Source organism: Mauremys mutica, chromosome 4, assembly GCF_020497125.1.
Source record: "Mauremys mutica isolate MM-2020 ecotype Southern chromosome 4, ASM2049712v1, whole genome shotgun sequence".
NCBI classification, from domain to species: domain Eukaryota; kingdom Metazoa; phylum Chordata; order Testudines; family Geoemydidae; genus Mauremys; species Mauremys mutica.
Genome location: NC_059075.1, coordinates 81,492,069 through 81,511,067, shown reverse-complemented (window position 1 = coordinate 81,511,067; position 18,999 = coordinate 81,492,069). Strand labels below are relative to the sequence as shown.

The window sequence follows — 18,999 nt, the reverse complement described above, 5'->3', positions numbered from 1 at the left end:
CATTTTATAGTTCATTGCAGTGGTTCTCAACCTGCGGCCCAATTAGCACAGAGCTGTGGCCCATGTGACATCCTCAGGGCCACACCGGTAGTATTGGATGCAGCCCACATAACACATTGTGGGCCACATATGTGGCCCACAATGGTAAATAGGTTGAGAACAACTGGTTTATTGCAATGGAAATTTTATTTCCTTTTAAATTCCTAGCCATTAGACAATGGTAGAATTAAACTGCTATCTAAGTTGCTAAACTTGCCTGTCATCAGAAATCGGTGTGATGACTTTGCATTATTTTTCTTTGCTATTTTAATGCTGTTTCTTTTCTTCTGAAGCCACATCCATGGGTTTCTTGCCTGCCTCTGGCTAATAAAATACATTTTGTAAGATCCTACGTCTGCACTGGGTTGGGAACATAATTTATGCAAGGGGACAGAGGCAGCATCCATGTAGGTTGCTTGTTTTGGTTCTCCCTGTCCTCTACATGTTATGAGGCCAGACCAGTTCCCTACATTGGAGCCGTCTGATCCCACCTAACTAGCCCTCAAGTCCCAACTTTCTGCCCAGGTTCTTATGACAGAGAGAGGGAAAGTCCTAGCTGGAAGTCCCTTCTTGTTGGTGTCTGCTTCTCTTATCCTCCTCACTGTTCTATAGCTGAAGATTGCTTCCAAGGAGTAACATCTCCCATATTAAAGGGTCAGTCCTTATATTTCTCTCTCTCTCTGATTTTCACAGACCTTGCTGGAAGTCTCTCTCTGATGCTGATAGAGGTCTAAACCCAAAGAGAAAGCATCCAGTTCCGTCTGAGCTGCTCAGTTCTTGGGGATTCTGAACCCTTGTCAACCTTCCTGTGTCAATACATTGGAAGACTTCCTGACCAGGCAACAGGGAGGGGGAAAGTCTATGTTACACAGCTGCTACTAAGAAGATACTGACCCTTCCCCCTCAGAACAGGAAGCTGTGGTGGGTTAGCACCTGCAGAGAGCACCTTTGGCTATATAAATCCCAAGTGTTCTTCATTTGACACTTGCTTTAAACATAGCACACACCACATTACAAACACTACAGTAGCCTGACAGTAAAGGCCTCAAATGTTACAATTTACATTAGTGGTATTCCTGTAGTACTAGTCTGAACCACTACTTAGAATACCATATATATATATATATATGCACAGGATTATTTTTTCCCTGGGAATCTTGTGTTGCTTTATGTTCTACAGTCCTCTAGAATCCTCACAGGAAATGTTCCTCCATTGTGTTCTATGGTTACAATGCTGGGAAAGGACGGAATTGAAATAGCCACCAACACCAAGGTGGGTCTGAGATGGTGCCGTGAACTTAGCCACACAAAATGTGAATTTACCCCCACCCCAACTCCCAGTGCAGTTCTTAGGATGTTCTTAGGCTAATCCACTTAGGTCTAACAGCAAAAAGACCAAGTTTACTACAATGCCTCCAGCTGAACACTTTAGGGATTGATATTACACATGCTGGGGAAACACATGGCTACTGTATGTCTGAGCATTATGCAGTTATTAGTGAGTCAGATCGATGGGATGTTAAAACCTCACTTTGCAACGTGAAGCTGTGCACTCATTCGTCGCATAGTAAATTCATTTTACAAGTAGACTCCAGAGAGGAAAAAACCTCCTAATGTCTCTGCCTTTCCATTTCTGCAGCTCCTGAATCTTTCCCTAAGACCCGAACATTCTTACAAGAGTCCTATGCATCTTCTAGCTTTGGTGCTAATCCGGAATCCCACATGATCAGAAAAGAAATGCATCTGGAATTCAAATTTTCAGCAAAGAATAACATCCCACTCCTTACTTCTTTGGCAACCTCCAGACCATATTTTAAAATCAGTAGGTGACTATATCAGGACATCCATTCACTAGACATAATGACTAAGCTGGCCAAAGCAGGGACTAGGAAAGAGGGAGAGGAAGCTGCATTCAATCATGGGCCCATGCTACAAATGCTCCCTTGTGTTCCAGCATAAATAGAGGTGTGTTAAAAGAATTTGAAAAACCTCAGATTAAGGCAAGTTGCAAAATAAATGGTGAAACCACAAGCTCTAGGCCTGGCCAGCCCCTGATATTCATTAGCCTTCAGATGATGGGGACTAGGACAGTGGTGCCAGCAGAAATTTTGCAAGGAAAACCAGGCCAGGAAAACACAAATCATTTTGGTTTATTTTAAAGCAGCACTGTCAAGAAGTTTAGGCCCAAACTCTGGGGTTTGTTCACAAATTTACCAAATTGATTATATCAGAAGCATTCTCAGGATTTCCCTTCTCCTCATTTTTATATTTTCAATTAAAACAAAAAACGTTCCCCTGAAGCATCTACTAGTGTACGACAACTAGAAAGTGAACTTGTGGCCATTTGACTAACTGCTGTTAATCTGGTGCTCTGACATTAGGCTGATGAAATCCATTTAAGCACCCACATAGCTAGAAACAGATCTTTCACCAGCACTGAATTCACTAAGACAAAGAATAAAATGCTGGAAGAGGGACATTTTATGCATAAATTAAGCATAAAACATCCTAATGGCATAATCTGATTTCCACGAACAGCACCCTGAAACAATTACATTTTACATAACATGGAACCAATGCCACTCATGCTGAAGCCAATGACAAAACTGCCATTGACTTCAATAGCAGCAGGCCTCATATTTTGTTTAAACAAACGATCAGTTACAGCTGAAACTCACTTAGTTCTGAGATGCTTCCAACACAAGTCGCCAAGAGAGACTGTTCCAAGGTTCGGAGCTCCAGCTGGGCATAAGCATCGGCCCGTCCATCACTGCTTATGGAGCCATCATTGTAGGGGCTGAAGTAGGCAGGCAGAGACAGCACACCTGGGGAGAGCAGAGAACAGGCCTGTTACAAGTGAAATCGCAAGGGCAGGGGAATACTCCACCATTCAGGGATGGATGGAAATACTGAAAGCACCGATTTCTGTTTGTAGTGGTGACTGGGGAATGCAATGCATGCTGCTCATTCAGCCACAGCGCTCAGAAGGTCTGTGGAACCAATTAGTGCTGTTGATTGGCAGAAGCAGAGCAGCTGGGCTCTAGGGAGCAAATGCAGATACTGTTTGCAGCCTGTAAATGCTGGAAACAAAGAGTGTGTAAAATTATTTTCTTGTAAAATTACAATAAAAGCTTTGGAGAGTCTAAAGAAGCCTTTAGAGATAGGTCTACACAGTAAAAAAAAAAAAATCCCACAGCAGTGAGTTTCAGAGTTTGGGTCAACCGACTGGCTTGCATTTCAGGGCCAAAAATAGCAGTGTAGATGTTTGGGCTTGGGCTCCAAAGCCCTCCCCCTTTGCTGGGTTTCAGAGCCCAGGCTCTCGCCTTAGCATCTACTCAGCTATGTTTAGCCCCGCAGCGCAAGCCCAAGTCAGTTGAACCAGGCTCTGATCCTCACTGCTGTGGGTCTTTTATTTATTTAGCTGTGCAGACATACCCTAAAACTGTATATGCAAAAATGAGATTGTGTGCCCACAGGCTGAACTTGCATAGCTGTAATCAGATTGTTGGATGCAATGACCTGATTTTTAGGATTGCTGAGCATAATTGCCAAGTCCAGCTGAGGTGAATGGGAACTGAAGATTCTCAGCACCTCTGAAAACGAGGCCATTAGTGATCTCATTTGGGCATCTGACAGCAGGCAGTTTTGAATGCACAAGTTTAGATTTTTTGTGCGTGTGAACATTTGGGCATGTAAGATTACTCTTGGAAGCTGATTTTGAAAAGCTTGCCCATAAAAGCATTTATTTGCATTTCTACAAATGAGCCAAATAGAAAGTTCGATTGGAAACATCTCTCTCTCTCTCTCTCTCACACACACTCTCTCTGGTTAAGCATGTTTCTAAAAACGTTTCACTTTCTTTACAAGAGCACTGATGTAAAATGACTAGTTGTGTCAATAACAAAAGCAATTTATATAGTGGTGATCAGAACCCACAATCTGCTTTGTGTATCACTTCACAGTTCTTCCTTTCTATAACAAAACAGAGCCAAATTGGGTGAGAGTTTGGTGCGACTGGAAGTGAAGGGTGTGAGTACTGTTTAGAGCCTGTCATAGTGTCAGCAGGCACTGAGGCCTTGGCTACACTGGCGCTTTACAGCGCTGCAACTTTCTTGCTCAGGGGTGTGAAAAAACACCCCCCGAGTGCAGCAAGTTACAGTGCTGTAAAGCATCAGTGTAAACAGTGCCCACTGTAAGCTAATCCCCACGGGGAGGTGGAGTACCTGCAGCGCTGGGAGAGCTCTCTCCCAGCTCTGGCACCGCGACCACACTCACACTTCAAAGCGCTGCCGTGGGAGCGCTCCCGCGGCAGCACAGCTGCAAGTGTAGCCATACCCTGAGCGAGTTTATGCAGGCAACTCAACCATTGCACTAGAATCCTGATGTGCAGCAGCTCCCATAATTCCACTCCTAGATCCATCACACAACTCCATCAATGTATCTCAAGCCAGACCTGCTGAATTCCTTGCTATTCCAGACCTGGGACCGCATACACTTCTCTGCCAGCGTACCTCAATCTTGATCTGTGGCACCCTAAGCTATTCAGTCTTCTTTCCCCACACAGCTCTGCTAATGCAATACCCCTACTGTTCCAGTCCTAGGTGTAGAGAGATCTTACTTCATTCTAAATTTGCAGCCACCTCCTGTCATGTCAGTCCCCCGCCTCCCGATCAAGCAGATAATTGCCAATTAACCTGCACCACATTGGGAGATCTTTGTTACTTTGTCTGGATGTTTTCTTTTGAGATTTTATACAGAATTGATCTCTCCCTCCCTCTCCCATTCAGCGGGACACATCCTCTTCACATCCTGCTCAGTGGTACAGCCAACGATTGCATCAAAAACTTCCTGGACATTCTGAGGATAAGGGAATGATTTATCCTGCTGTGTCTCTGCACTGTACATCACTGTTAGCTAATGCAGAAAACCCTGCCAATGGTCTCTAACCTGAATAATTAGGAAGCTCGAGTTCTAAGAATTAATAGAAGCAACATATGCAAACTGGAAGTGCTCTCTCACTACACTGCACTCCTACACAGCACTACACACTACCCCTATACAGAGCATGAGCCCACTTCCTTTTTCCATGTTAATCCTATAAAAGGACATTTAAAGGCATATGGATTGAATTTACAGCAGTGGGAGAAGGAAAATGGGCTGATTTGTTAAAAGTTTCACCTGGAGCACATAACTCTACGAAGGTGGAAACAGAAATGGACAGTTATATTAATACAGGGGTTCTCAAACTGGGGGTCAGGACCCCTCAGGGGGTCGTGAGGTTCTTACATGGGGAGTTGTGAGCTGTCAGCCTCCACACCAAACCTCGCTTTGCCTCCAGCATTTATAATGGTGTTAAATATGTAAAAAAGTGTTTTTAATGTATTAGGGGGGTCCCACACAGAAGCTTGCTATGTGAAAGGGGTCACCAGTACAAAAGTTTGAGAATCACTGCATTAATAAAACAGGCAGGGGAAAAAAAAAAAGCTTTCGGCGCAGATCACACACCTCCTTTTTGCTTTCTACCCCAACAGTTTCAACGGAAAGTTGGTTGGTTTGTTTATTTTAATTACAAAAAAAAATTTTCTAGAATGATTTAAAAGCTGGGCAGACAAATCAAGCAAATTTTCTCAGCTTTTCAGGTTATGGGTTGGCAGTTGTGGATAGTCGGAAATAAAAGTGATTTATTCACTGGGAAAAGTCACTCATATCTGCCCACAAAGGATAGTAGTATTAGAAGGCAAAATATTTAGGGTCTAATGCTTCCACTGGCTGGGAGAGAGGTATGCCTGTTACTTAAGTGGGAGATGAGAATGAAATTAAGTCCTTAAGGCCTGATCCACAACCCCCTGATGTCTGGGGGGGAGGTATTCCATTGATATAAATGGGTTTGGGATCAGGCCCTTAAGACACAGCAATAGCATTTATAAAGTATTTTTCCTGTTAATCTAGCAGTGTGTGCGTTTTTCACCATTGAAGGGTACTGAGTCTCTGACAGAGTCCTGAGAACCATCCCCTTTCCCCCTGTAGCCTCCCCTTTCTGCAAGGCTCCATAGCATAATAGCCACCCTTCTGAAAGAGGACTGGAGAGAACTTCCTGTGTAGCACATCAGCACCCTTCCTTAACTGGCCAGAGTAATCCATCCCATTCCCCCAGCAAGCAACAAGCTTGCTGGCATCTGAAACACTTTGTGGCCTGGCTGAAGGAAGCAAAAGGCCAGAAGCCAACTTCAACGTAAACAACTGCAATTCCACTGACATGAATCTCCTATATCTGTTGCCATATAGGGCCTGTGATACATATGTGAGCAATTCTGATTCTCTTCATTAGAGAGCAGTGCACACATGTACCCGTCTTTCACAAGAATCTTATTTTTACTCATTACTGCATTTTACACTCACTGCGTTCTTTCTTGGAGATGAATGGGTCCTGTAGTGGAGAGAAAGAGCACTTTTGCTCACAACTTTTCAAGAGACTAACAGGAGTGACTGACTGGGCGGCAAGAGTACAATATTCGCCACAGCTTGTTTTACACCCTACTTTACTGCGCTAATTTTGGTACTACTTCTGTAGTCCCCATCACTTCATGGGAGGTAGGAAGTACTGTTAGCCCCACTTTGCAGATGAGGAACAGAGTCCCAGATGGATCTGTAGCCACACTGAGTCTATTAGGGTTGGACTCATGTAACTGGGAGCCAAATTTGATCTTGTATCTTTTAACCTACAAGAGTCAAACATAGTTTTCATGATGGATAGAGTCAACTGCACTGCAACACGTTATTCTGACTGCAGATATCAGAAATGTTCTGTAGGAGATAACAACACAGTCCCACCCAGAAGTGGAATAATTTTCTGAAATGGTGTTAATTTGACAAAAAAGCAGAAACTCAGACAGATGCTTCACTTCACTTCTCAGAGTTGTCAGGGGCGGCTCTAGGGATTTTGCCGCCCCAAGCACGGCAAGCAGGCTGCCTCCGGCGGTTTGCTTGCGGAGGGTCTGCTGGTCCCGCGGCTTCGGCGGACCTCCCGCAGGCAAGCCGCCAGAGGCAGCCTGCCTGCCGCCCTCGCGGCGCCAGCAGAGCGCCCCCCCGCGGCTTGCCGCCTCAAGCACGCACTTGGCGTGCTGGGGCCTGGAGCCGCCCCTGAGAGTTGTGGATAATGTATAAATCTCACTCTGAGCTGGAGATGCTGATGGTGATTCTGATTTGGTAATATCACATGCTTTTATGTCACACTGGGATATGTTGTTATGACTGCGAACACCTTACTCACTTTACTTTTGTATCATGACTTTGTAAAGGTGGAAGTGGAGCATATTCTAAGTGGTTAAAAAAAGAGTTAAGACTGGCTGTGTCACTGACTGACTGACCAACCTTGGGCAACTTGCATTGCCTCTCTGTGCCTCAGTTTCCTCATCTATAAAATGGGGCTAATTATGTTTACTGATGTTAGAGTAGTGCTATAAATCTTAATTAATATTAGTAAAAGTGTTTTGAGATTTGCAGATAAAAGATACTATAAAAATGCAAAATATTAAGTGTAAATTGTTCTGATTGAATTTGTCGGGCCTGTTTATGAATTTAGATTTGGCTTGATATATTTTTATTTATGGTTATATTGATTTTGATCAAGGCTAACTAAATAAGCAAAATCTAACTCAATTAGATTAATTTGTGCCTGAACATTCTCTTTTTACTTGCAATCTGGGAGTAAAACAACAGTTGACATGGATTTCAAGGGTATATTCCCCCCACAAAACAACAACTCAAAGCAACCTTTAATTACTATGCTGCAAAGATCCATCAACAGCACACTTTGTTGTCTAGAATTTTTTTTTTTTGGTATGGGTTATGTTGTGCGACTCTCATCCATTCCTGACCAGGAGCTGGTATTCTGGCCACAAAATTATATATATATATATTTATTGCCAAAGAGATTAAGGAGCTAATCCAACTCCCAATGAAGTCAACATAAGTCTTTCTACTGATTTCAGTGTGGGATGGATCAGGCCTTAAAATCACAACAATTTTAAGCAGCAACCTTTTCCGAGATTACTGGGAGGTAGCAGTACATACAGCAGCCCAACTGAAAGCACCTTCATAGTTCTGTGATCAAGGCAAGGTTTAACAACAGGAATTAGTTTCTGGTACTTCCATAGCTTTTGAAATAGCAGTTGGGAATAAAGCAAGGTTTATTCTACCTCACTTAATATATAAAATCTGTTCCAGGGCTCTTAAAAGGCAGTTACTGGGTGGAGTTCCAGTAAGCAGTTCTTCAGAATGAAACTATTCTGCTAGCCTGAAGGTTTTTGAACTGTTGTCTGTAATCTGATGCTTTTTAAGAGCAACTGAAAAATGCTTCTGCTATCTGAGTTGGGTCAAGGGACCAAAACAAAACCCGTTCATACCATTCGACATCTTGTTGCTTTTAGTGGTGCAGGGGGGATACTGTTATGGCTGGTGGACCGCCACTTCCCAGGCAAGCTGGCCATGCAACTCTGCAGTTTCCACCTGATGTGGGGTTTGGTTCAAGCTCAAAGTTCAGTCAGGTTTGTCGAAAGGTTTGAGAACTTTGCGAGTGACTCTTGGGCTGAGTTTTGAGTGAAGCTGGGATCATTTACTGTTTGGCATCAAAATCACGTGTCAATTATGGTTTGGCATCAAAAGAAGGTGAACTAGGAGGTTTTGACTGGATTTTGTTTGGAGATTTCAGGCTAGAGGGATGAAAACCCATGTCCATGATGTTTTATCTGTTTGTTGTTGCACTCTCTGGGTTGTTTGCATGTGATGTTTATGGAAAAGGACCCTCCAATGGGAAGATTTTCACTGTGTTTTCTGGACTTCATAGCACTTTAAAGCAGCTGGTACAGAAATCTGCTGTAATCTAAATCTTTCGCTTTGGAGGACAGCTTCCTGACTACTTTGTCAGCTCTTTGAGGTCTTCCAAATGGTTACATGATGTTTAGAGGTTAAGAGGTGGCCTCTCAGAAGTGGTAAAGAGCCAGTGAGACTGGTCTGAAAAGCAATGGAATTTTGCCATCTGGGATTTCTTGTGGAGATTGTACAGGGCACTAACTCTATATGAAAGGTGTGACAAAGTCTAAAGAACTTGGTTCAGGATATATTAGGCTACAGAACACAGATATCGCTATCCCACAGGGCATATGTTGGGGAGTATGGCGAGAAGGAGAGGGTTACGTGTTGCGCTTTTACTTGTTTTTAGATAAAACCAATAAAATTACATTTGTTTTAAATATCTTTCCTCTGGGCAGAACAAAAATAACCTCTTTGGAACAAGGACTGTCTTTTTGTTTGGTTTGTACAATGCCTAGCACAGTGGGGTTCATGACTTCCTAGATATTACCATAACATGAACAAACAAAACAAACATGAGACAAAGATCCATTTCAGGAAATTAAACCTACAGATGAATTTTTGACAGCTCTGGGAGCACTCACTAGATTCAGGATCATATTTACCCATTTACCTATCCTTAATCATGATACATTTTGTATGAGTCACATACGCACCAAACAAAAAATGTAAATAATACATAGGATCCATCAAGAGGATCAAAAACAAGAAAGAAAAATGTCTTCTGTCAAGGGCATCAAGACAATTTTTCAATATATGGCTTATGATTAGTTCCATATGGAACAATTACAGAGGTCAAATGTTACCTGACTCCAATAGGCTTGTAGAAGTAACAGTTTAGAGACAGAAGGGTGAAATCCTGGCCCCACTGAAGTTGGTGGCAAGACTCCCATTGATTTCAATGGGGCCAGGATTTAACGTAGGAAATCAAGAAGACTCTAATCCAGTGGTGGGCACCCTGCAGCCTGTCAGGATAATCCGCTGGCATGCTGCGAGACAGTTTGTTTACATTGACTGGTTGCAGGCACAGCCGCCTGCAGCTCCCAATGGCTGCGGTTTGCCGTTCCCGGCCAACGGGAGCTGCGGGAAGAGGCAGCCAGCCCGCACCACTTCCCACAGCTCCCAGTGGCCGGGAACGGCAAACTGCAGCCAATGGGAGCTGCGCGAAGAGGCAGCCCGCACCACTTCCCGCAGGTCCCAATGGCCAGGAACGGCGAACCGCAGCCACTGGGAGCTGCGGGTGGCCGTGCCTGCGGACGGTCAATGTAAATAAACTGTCTTGCAGCCCCAGCGGATTACACTGATGGGCCGCAGATTGCCCACCACTGCTCTAATCCAATTGCAACTCTAATTACCCATACTGGAGTTTGGGTGGGACACAAAGACAGATGTCCTTTGTCTACAAAAAGTGCCATAAATCTTAAACATCATGAGTGGTGAGGGGCTCCATTAATTTCTGTCTCACACCGCAATGCCATGCTACACTGATTCAGAACTAACGGAGAACAAAGAGCACCACCTACCAAGTCAATGCCATATCCTGGAGCCCCTTGTTTTTCTCCTTGGCAGGCTCTCATCCAAGTACTATGAAAGCTCAAGCCTGCTTGGTTTTAGGAAATCTGACATCATCACAGCCATAGTCTACTGTTCCTTCTGACAGCAGAGTACACCAAAGGAAACCAGCCAGCCAAAGTGTTCCTCCCATAACATATACAAATGTAAACATGTCATGTTCTGAGATCAGGTACAGTCATGTATCACCCTGCTAGGAAGACAGGAGTTGGGAAAGAAGCTTATGATGGGAGAAGAGTCCTTATAACTGCTAACTAATGGGAAAGTAACAGTTTTGCATGAAGTGATTACAAAACAGATGGGCACATCATTCAGTGGGGGCTCTGTCAGCAGTAAGAGAAATCAAAAGCAGTCAGATGTATGAGCATCCACATTTAACAATCATACCTTAATTCAAAACAAATGGAGGGAAGGAGATGGGGGAAGGGAGAGAAAGGCTTAAGCACTAAGACAGAAGGGTCCCCAAATTATCTACAAGTGCTCAGTGGTGCACAGTTTAAGAGCCACTGTCTTAGCTGTTCAGTTCTGGAAACTGCTGGGCACAAATCAGCTCAATTCACACACCCACACATTAAAATGAGTTTTGTGGTCTCACACTGATTGTTTGTGGTCATCTTTGCACACCAAGCCCCTCACATACATACACAATCTGGCACAACTGGCAGCCTCTTGTGAGGCACAGCCAGGGCTCCATGTGACAATACCAGTCAGGACTGTCGTGCACAAGCATAGCCAGGAGTGGGAGAGTAGGGGGTGCTGTAGTCAGGACACTTGTAGAGATGAGGGGATAGAGATTTGGGGGCTGGACTAAAATAGCAGAAGTGCAGGTCAGGATTTAGGGGTGATGGCCGGGGTGAGGGGTTGGTGCCAAGATTGGAATAGTTATGGGTGTTGAAGGTCATGACTGTTTGGCAGGGGAGTGTGGGGAAACTTTTACAGTGCCCATCTGTACTACATTTAGCTCTAGGCGGAGTTGACAGTCTCTCAGTTTCATGAGTGGAACATACTTTGTGCCCTAATGCAGCATCAAAGACTAATACTGGCAGCCAAAGTTTGTCTGGGCTTAAGTAACGTTATCAAGAGCCAGCATTGTCTTCTAGAAAACAGTTTGGTCATTATTAGCAAAATATCAATAGGCATCATATGGCTCAAGCATAAAGGTGCCCCAAAACTGCAGGCTTAAGGACACCCTGAAAGTCCATTATCCCTCTCCAATAACCAGATTTACCAGCCCCAATATTCCATAAATATGTGGAACAAAGTGTACAGATTCTGCAGCTCTAGGTGAGCTCAGGGTCCTACTCCCCGGTGTCTCACACTCTCAGGAGCCGCAGAACCCGAGCTCGGTGAAGGGGAAGCCGGGGGGGGCGTGCCTGCCTCTGCTGGCCTGGGGTTCCGTTCACACGCTGAGCGGGGCCAGCGGCCAGGACCCCGGCTGGCAGCCGTGTGCCAGGCAAAATTGGCTCACGTGCCAAAGATGGCACACGTGCCGTAGGTTGCCAACCCCTTGGATAGATAATAAAACAGAAAATATAATAATGCCTCTATACAAATCCATAGTATGCCCACTCCTTGAATACTGTGGGTGCAGTTTCAGTCATCCCCAGCTCAAAACACACACATTAGAATTGGAAAAGGTACAGAAAAGGGCAACAAAAATGATTAGGGGTATGTAACAGCTTCCATATGTGGAGAGATTAGAAAGACTGGGACCGTGCAGTTTAGAAAAGAGATGACTAAGTGGGGATAAGCTAGAGGTCTATAAAATCATGACTAGTGTGGCAAAAGTGAATAGGGAAGGTGTGACGGGTTGGATCACAGAAACCCCTTTAGGACTGTCACCCAGTGTGCCTAGACTACCTCTGTACCCGTTTTCCCTGACAGCTTGGGACTTCAGTACCTTGTCTTGTTTGAGCCAGACACGCTTGCCTGCTGCAAACACAGAGCCAAGTCTGAACAACATCCCCCACAAGCTGCAGGCTTAACTGAAAACAGCTTAAGAAGTGCTCCTGTCTCCAGCACTCAGGATACCCAGCTCCCAATGGGGTCCAAACCCCAAATAAATCCGTTTTACCCTGTATAAAGTTTATACAGGGTAAACTCATAAATTGTTCGCCCTCTATAACACTGATAGAGAGATATGCACAGCTGTTTGCTTTCTCTCCCTCCCCCCCAGGTATTAACACTTACTCTGGGTTAATTAATAAGTAAAAAGTGATTTTAATAAATATAAAAAGTAGGATTTAAGTGGTTCCAAGTAATAACAGACAGAACAAAGTGAATTACCGAGCAAAATAAAAACAAACATGCAAGTCTAAGCCTAATACAGTAAAAAACTAAATGCTGGTAAATCTCACCCTCAGATATGTTCCAATAAGCTTCTTTTACAGACTAGACTTCCTCCTAGTCTGGGTCCAGCAATCACTCACACCCCCGTAGTTACTGTCCTTTGTTCCAGTTTTTTTCAGGCATCTCCTTGTGGTGAAGAGGCTATCTTTTGTGCCAGCTGAAGACAAAATGAAGGGGTTTCCCCAGGGACGTATACAGACGCTCCCTGACTTACGCAAGCGTTCCGTTCAGGAACGCCTTGCATAACTCGAATTTTGCATAAGTCGGAAATGTATCTCCGACCATTATGCAAAAAACAAAACAAACAAAAAACCCTCTTATTTCTAGCTTACGGAACTTTTTCCGTAAGTGTGGATTTGCGTAAATCGGATCTTGCATAACCTGGGGAGCATCTGTATAGTCTCTCTCTTGTGGGTGGAAATCCCTTCCCCTCTCCTATGCATCCAGCTCCAAGATGGAATCTTGGAGTCACATGGGCAAGTCACATGTCCATGCATGATTCAGTTCCTTACAGGCCAATGCCACATTCCCAGGAAAGCTCAGATGTGGATTGGCGTCTCTCAGAGTTCATTGTTAGGTTAAGTGTTTCTTGACTGGGCACTGTTACGAACTGGGAATGTTCTTAATGTTTTCTCTGAATACGGTGTTGGTGCCTCAGTGTCCCCTATGCAGTTCTTAAGTATCTAGGTGGTGGGATAAGGGTGTATGGTTGCTGCAGCGCAAAGGGCCAGTGTACATAAATGCCTGACACACTGTCTCCTAGCAACTGATGGCCTGGGCCCCTCCTCTGCAAAGGTGCCAACTGAAAGTGTTGGAGACAAAGAGATCAGGTGGCCTCCTGGCCTGGCGAAAGGAACTGAGCAGAGGAGGAGGGGCTGGAGGGGGTGTCAGTCTGGAGCTGGCTGGGGACCAGGAGTGAAGTGCAGACATGGGTGTCTGGCTCACTGCCCCCCAGAATGGACCCAGACGAGGGGTCCAGTTCTCTGTACCTACAAGCTCTGTTTTAGACTGTGTTCCTGTCATCTAATAAACCTCTGTTTTACTGGCTGGCTGAGAGTCACGTCTGACTGCAAAGTGGGGGTGCAGGACCTGGTGGCTTCCCCAGGACCCCGTCTGCGTGGACTCACTGTGGGAAGTGCACGGAGGGGCAGAGGATGCTGAATGCTCCAAGGAGAGACCCAGGAGGTGAAACTGTGTGAGCTTCTTGCCCTAGAGAGAGTCTGCTCCAAGGGAGAGGAGTCTCCCCAAAGTCCTAACTGGCTCGGTGGAGAGCAGTTCCAGAGCATCACCCAGGGACTCCATGACAGGCACTTACTGAGAATAGTCTTTTCTTAAGAAGCTGACCAACTGCTTCTTAAAATCAAACAAGTACATAGCCAATATTCATAACTTTGAATACAAAACTGATACATGCATACAAACAGGATGAATATATTCAGTAGATCTTAACCTTTGCAGAGATGCGTTACATGGCATATCTAGCATAAAACGTATTCCAATTATGTCATATTTACACTCATAAGCCTACTTCTATAAAGCATTATGGAGTGCAACGTCACAGAAGGTGTTATATACCCCTTCACATAACACAAGAACTAGGGGTCACCCAATGAAATTAATAGGCGACAGATTTAAAACAAACAAAATAAAGTACTTCTTCACATAACGCACAGTCAACCTGTGGAACTCATGGCCAAGGGATGTTGTGAAGGCCAATGTATAACTGGGTTCAAAAAAGAACTAGATAAGTTCATTAGCCAAGACAGTCAGGGACACAACCCCATGCTCTGGGTGTCCTGAAATCTCTGACTGCCAGAAGCTGGGACAGGAAGACAGGGGATGGATCACTCAATAACTGCCCTGTTCTGTTCATTCCCTCTGAAGCATCTGGCTCTGGCCACTGTCGGAAGGCAGGATACTGGGCTAGATGGACCATTGGTCTGACCCAGTATGGCCGCTCTTTTGTTGTTATACATCACCTTTTACCTGAAGCTCTCAGTGCTGTGGCAAGGAGGGCCGCCATCATTACCTCAATATCATAGATGGGGAAACAAAGACATAGAAGAGCCAAAGTGAGTTGTCCAAGCTCACAGAGGGAGTTAGTGCCAGATCTCTGCACTGCCCACATCTCCCCATGAAGAACCCCTGGTTAGACCAAACTTGCTGATATTGAATCATTGTTCTATTGTCAACTAGCCCAGGTTTTAAATAAGTGGCATGGCTGTGTTTTAACTTGGGTCTGGAAAACTATGCTTACTGTTTTAAAGGCTATGATGAAGTCATTTGAAAATGTGGTCTTTGGTGTCACTAAAAAGAGACAGAAGAACTTTAATATTTTCCCTCAATTTCTAGAAATGTAAATTCCTTGTAGTGCAACCATTGCAGCTACTTGAAAAGAATCCAATGTGCTGTGGGTGCCAAAACACCATGCTCAACCAACACAATCTCCAAGCGTAGGGCCGGCCATTCTCTCTAAGATCACCAGCATTCATGGCATCAGAATTTCCATGTGGAATTTGAGGGCATAATAGGACCCTGCAGCTCAGCAGTAACAGTTAGGTTTTGGAATAAACCCTCTGTGCTTTTACAAACTTCTGTTTTCAGATTCCAATTAGACTCATTAAAGAGCAAACCCTCTACAGAGCTGTAAATATCACATCGACAAAGTGAGAGAAGCTTTATGAGGCACAGTATAATTTGCCACAAGCCTTCTGGAAGAAGTGAAGAAAACAGACTCACTTGCCAACAATGAGTGCTGTCTAATGGGTAGAGAAGGAGACTTGGTGTTATGCTGCCAAGGTTCTATTTCCAGGTCTGACACTGACTTGCTGTGTGACCTTGGCCAACTTACTAGATCTCCCTGTTTCTCAGTTCACTTAACTGTAAAATGAGAATAATACTTTCTTCCCCTCCAGTGTGATTTGACAGAAGCGGCTTTCTTACATCATCTTGTCATCTAACTTCTTCACTCATTCAGAATCATACACATACATCTCAGTAATGTCCCCTTATCCAATATGTACTGACTGTAATTTTCTTATGGTCCTTTTTTAGTTAACAACATTAACATCCAGGGCTGTCCAGAGGGGAGGGGGGGCAAGTGGGGCAATTTGCCCCAGGCCCCGGGCCCCGCAAGGGCCCCCGCGAGAGTTTTTTGAGGGCCCTGGAGCGGGGTCCTTCACTCGCTCCGGGGGCCCCGGAAAACTCTTGCGGGGCCTGGGCCCCCGGAGCTTCTTCCGCTCCCGGTCTTCGCTGGCGGGGGGTCCTTCCACTCTGGAACGGAAGGACCCCCTCCCGCCGAATTACCGCCGAAGCGCAGCCGGGTCTTCAGCGATAATTCAGCGGCGGGGAGTCCTTCCATTCTGGGACCCGCCGCTGAAGTGCCCCGAAGACCCGCGAAGATCCGGCTGCACTTCGGCGGTGGGTCCCGCTTCAGCGGTAATTCGGCGGTGGGGGGCCCCCGCCATGGGTCTTCGGAGCACTTCGGTGGCGGGTTGTGGAGTGGAAAGACCCTCCGCCGCCGAATTACCACCAAAGCTGGGGCCCTCCGCCACCGAAGACCCCAGGCCCCCGGAATCCTCTAGGCGGCCCTATTCACATCTTTAATTCAGTTTTACCCCAAAGAATCCAAAGTGCTTTGCAAAGTGTGCATAGGGATCACCCCACCCACTTGAAATGCAGCTACCTCTGGGGTGAAACACAGCAGCTCTAACAGTTCATGACAAGACAATACAACACAACAGCTTAGGACAGGAAGAGACAGGATTTATCCAGTTGAAACTACACAGGGGAATGTGGGAAAGTAGAATGGATTTTAGGCAGGTAAAATAGATTTTGGCTAGGACTCCGGGATTACATAGTTACTATTATAAAACATGCCGTAAGAAATTTACTTGTCATCTAGGGTGACCACCCATCCTGTTTTGGGTGGGACAGTCCCAAAATGCAAAGTTCAAGTCCCAGGCTGAATGACTGCCGGACAGCATTTGTCCCGGATTCCCTGCAGCACTGCTCCGTGCCTGCCCGAGGCTCAGGGGTGGCACCAGCCTCTTCCCAGTGTGGGGGAGACTGAGGTGGGCCCTAGTCCCTCGCTCAGGGAAGATGGAGGATCTGGGGCTGCCTACAGCGGCCTGGGCTCCCTGGGTATCTCTTCGCGTGGCCTGACTCCAGCTTTCAGCTTGGCCGGGGGCAGGGCCAAGGGCGGGGGGGTTCCTTCTTGTGTCCCACTTTTGTCTTTTGAAAAGGTGGTCACCCTAATCTCATCTGAAAGATGGCAGCTCCATGTCCCTTAGCACCACATTGAGGCATAAGGTCAGTAAGCTCAGAAGGAACAGTGTAATACCACTTCCAGCAATCCACTTTTTTGAGGGGGGGTAAATCTGCCACCTAAATACTAGTGTACCATAATTCATCTTAGTTTGTGATAGCTGGGGTGGGAGGGAGATCACGGTACAAGCTGGCACAATTAGAGCCCCACTTCCTTTTATCCTTGTTAACCTCTGCGCCACTCCTGATTCTTCACTCTCCTTCCTGAAATAGAGGTGCTTGAATTCTGGCCAGTACTCCAGATGAGGTCTCATTAAGCTCTCTGTACAATGCCATAATGATCTCACTTGATTTGGGTTTAGTTCTACATCCTATTATCTGCCAGACAGTCAGAGGATGATAAATTTGGAACTCTTATGACTCCCAATTCTTTTACTGTCTACATGGAGAAATTGACTGGAATAACTATTGCAGAATAAAAACTATTCCACAGTAGCTGTTCCAGAATTGCTCCTTGTATAGACACAATTATGGAATAATTCTAGAATAATTAGTGCTCTTCCAAAGTGAAGGAATTTTTCTGGAATAAAGTGACTATTGAGTGTCCATGAAAGAATATTCTGGAATAGCTACTGTGCATTAATGTATTCCACAATAGTTATTCCAGTCAATTTCCCTGGGTAGTTAAGACCTTAATCTGATTAAACTAATCCTCGTTCTGGTCCTTCCTGGTTGGATATACCATTACAGTAACATTAAAAATAGATCAATAGATCATCTATTAATCAACATCCAAACCATAATTACAATCAATCACTTAGAATTCTCTAAACATGAGAAATAAATAATTCTGTACATCTCAAATTAAAAAAACAAAGCTTTACAAAAGGGTCCCCCCCCCTTTTACAATTTAGAATGCAATTCTAACTACCTCCCAATGTTTAGGAGGCTGTAGGTATGAGCTGCTTTAAACCACTGTAGGTTGCTACTAATGGTATCTCACTCTACACATATTTTTAATACCTAATATTGTAACAAATGCATGACCAAATAAGAACTTCATGGTGACAGAATTCAGATCCTCCTGCTCCTAAAAGACAGGTGACTACCAAGTGAGCTAAGGATAATCTCCATTAGCAATACAGTCTCTATGACGCACAGTAATACCAGACAGAATCAGAACTGCTCAATACATGATACTGTCATTACAACAGATGAGTAGAAATGGGTAACATTTTTCAGACAAATAGATTATTCATCAAAAAATGCAGTTTCAGTTCACAAAACTATTTGTGAATTTGACACAGATTTGCTAGATTTGGGGGTGGGGGGTGAGGGAGAAGCAGCTAGATTCACAAGGGAATTTAAGCACTATTTAGGCCCTGGGTCTCCCACATGTCAGCTGAGTGCCCTAACCACTAGGCCAAAGGCCATAAAGGAGGGCACCACCTCCACCTCCTCTGGTGATTTTGTGACTCTAGTCCTTTCAAGATACCCAGAAACAAAATGTTTTGGATCAAATAACGTATTTCTTTAGATATGAAACAAACTTTGTAGAATTCTTCAATTTGCCAAAAATGTCTGGATTCAGTTTAACCTGAACCACATTTTTTCTTGATTTTTCAGAACTGCCAGTGAACACTGAACAATTGGTTTCTCGCCCACCTCTGTATATGAATGAGTAAGCTCTAGCACCGTTGCCTCTGACTCCGTTCACCTGGTACAGTCTATGAAAGTGGACTATGAAGGGTCAGGCTGATGTCTCCATTAGATAGTCATGTGTATGTCATATAGGTAAACACAAATGACTCACAAAAGGATGGGATTGTCAGTCATTGACTCAAGCTAATCTCTGTGTCTAGCCGACAAACTCAAGGAATGTTCATCTCTAGGGCCATTTAT

The 18,999-nt window shown here is 44.7% G+C and overlaps 1 protein-coding gene across 1 annotated transcript in view; it reads right to left on the bottom strand.

Annotated features, from left to right (window-relative positions):
- ABTB2 (ankyrin repeat and BTB domain containing 2) overlaps positions 1 to 18,999 on the bottom strand; it is a 212,189-nt gene that overhangs the window by 61,030 nt on the left and 132,160 nt on the right. Inside the window, exon 2 of the mRNA XM_045015338.1 lies at positions 2,718 to 2,864. Within this exon, the coding sequence (XP_044871273.1) occupies positions 2,718 to 2,864 (147 nt within the window). The remainder of the gene's footprint in view (positions 1 to 2,717; positions 2,865 to 18,999) is intronic.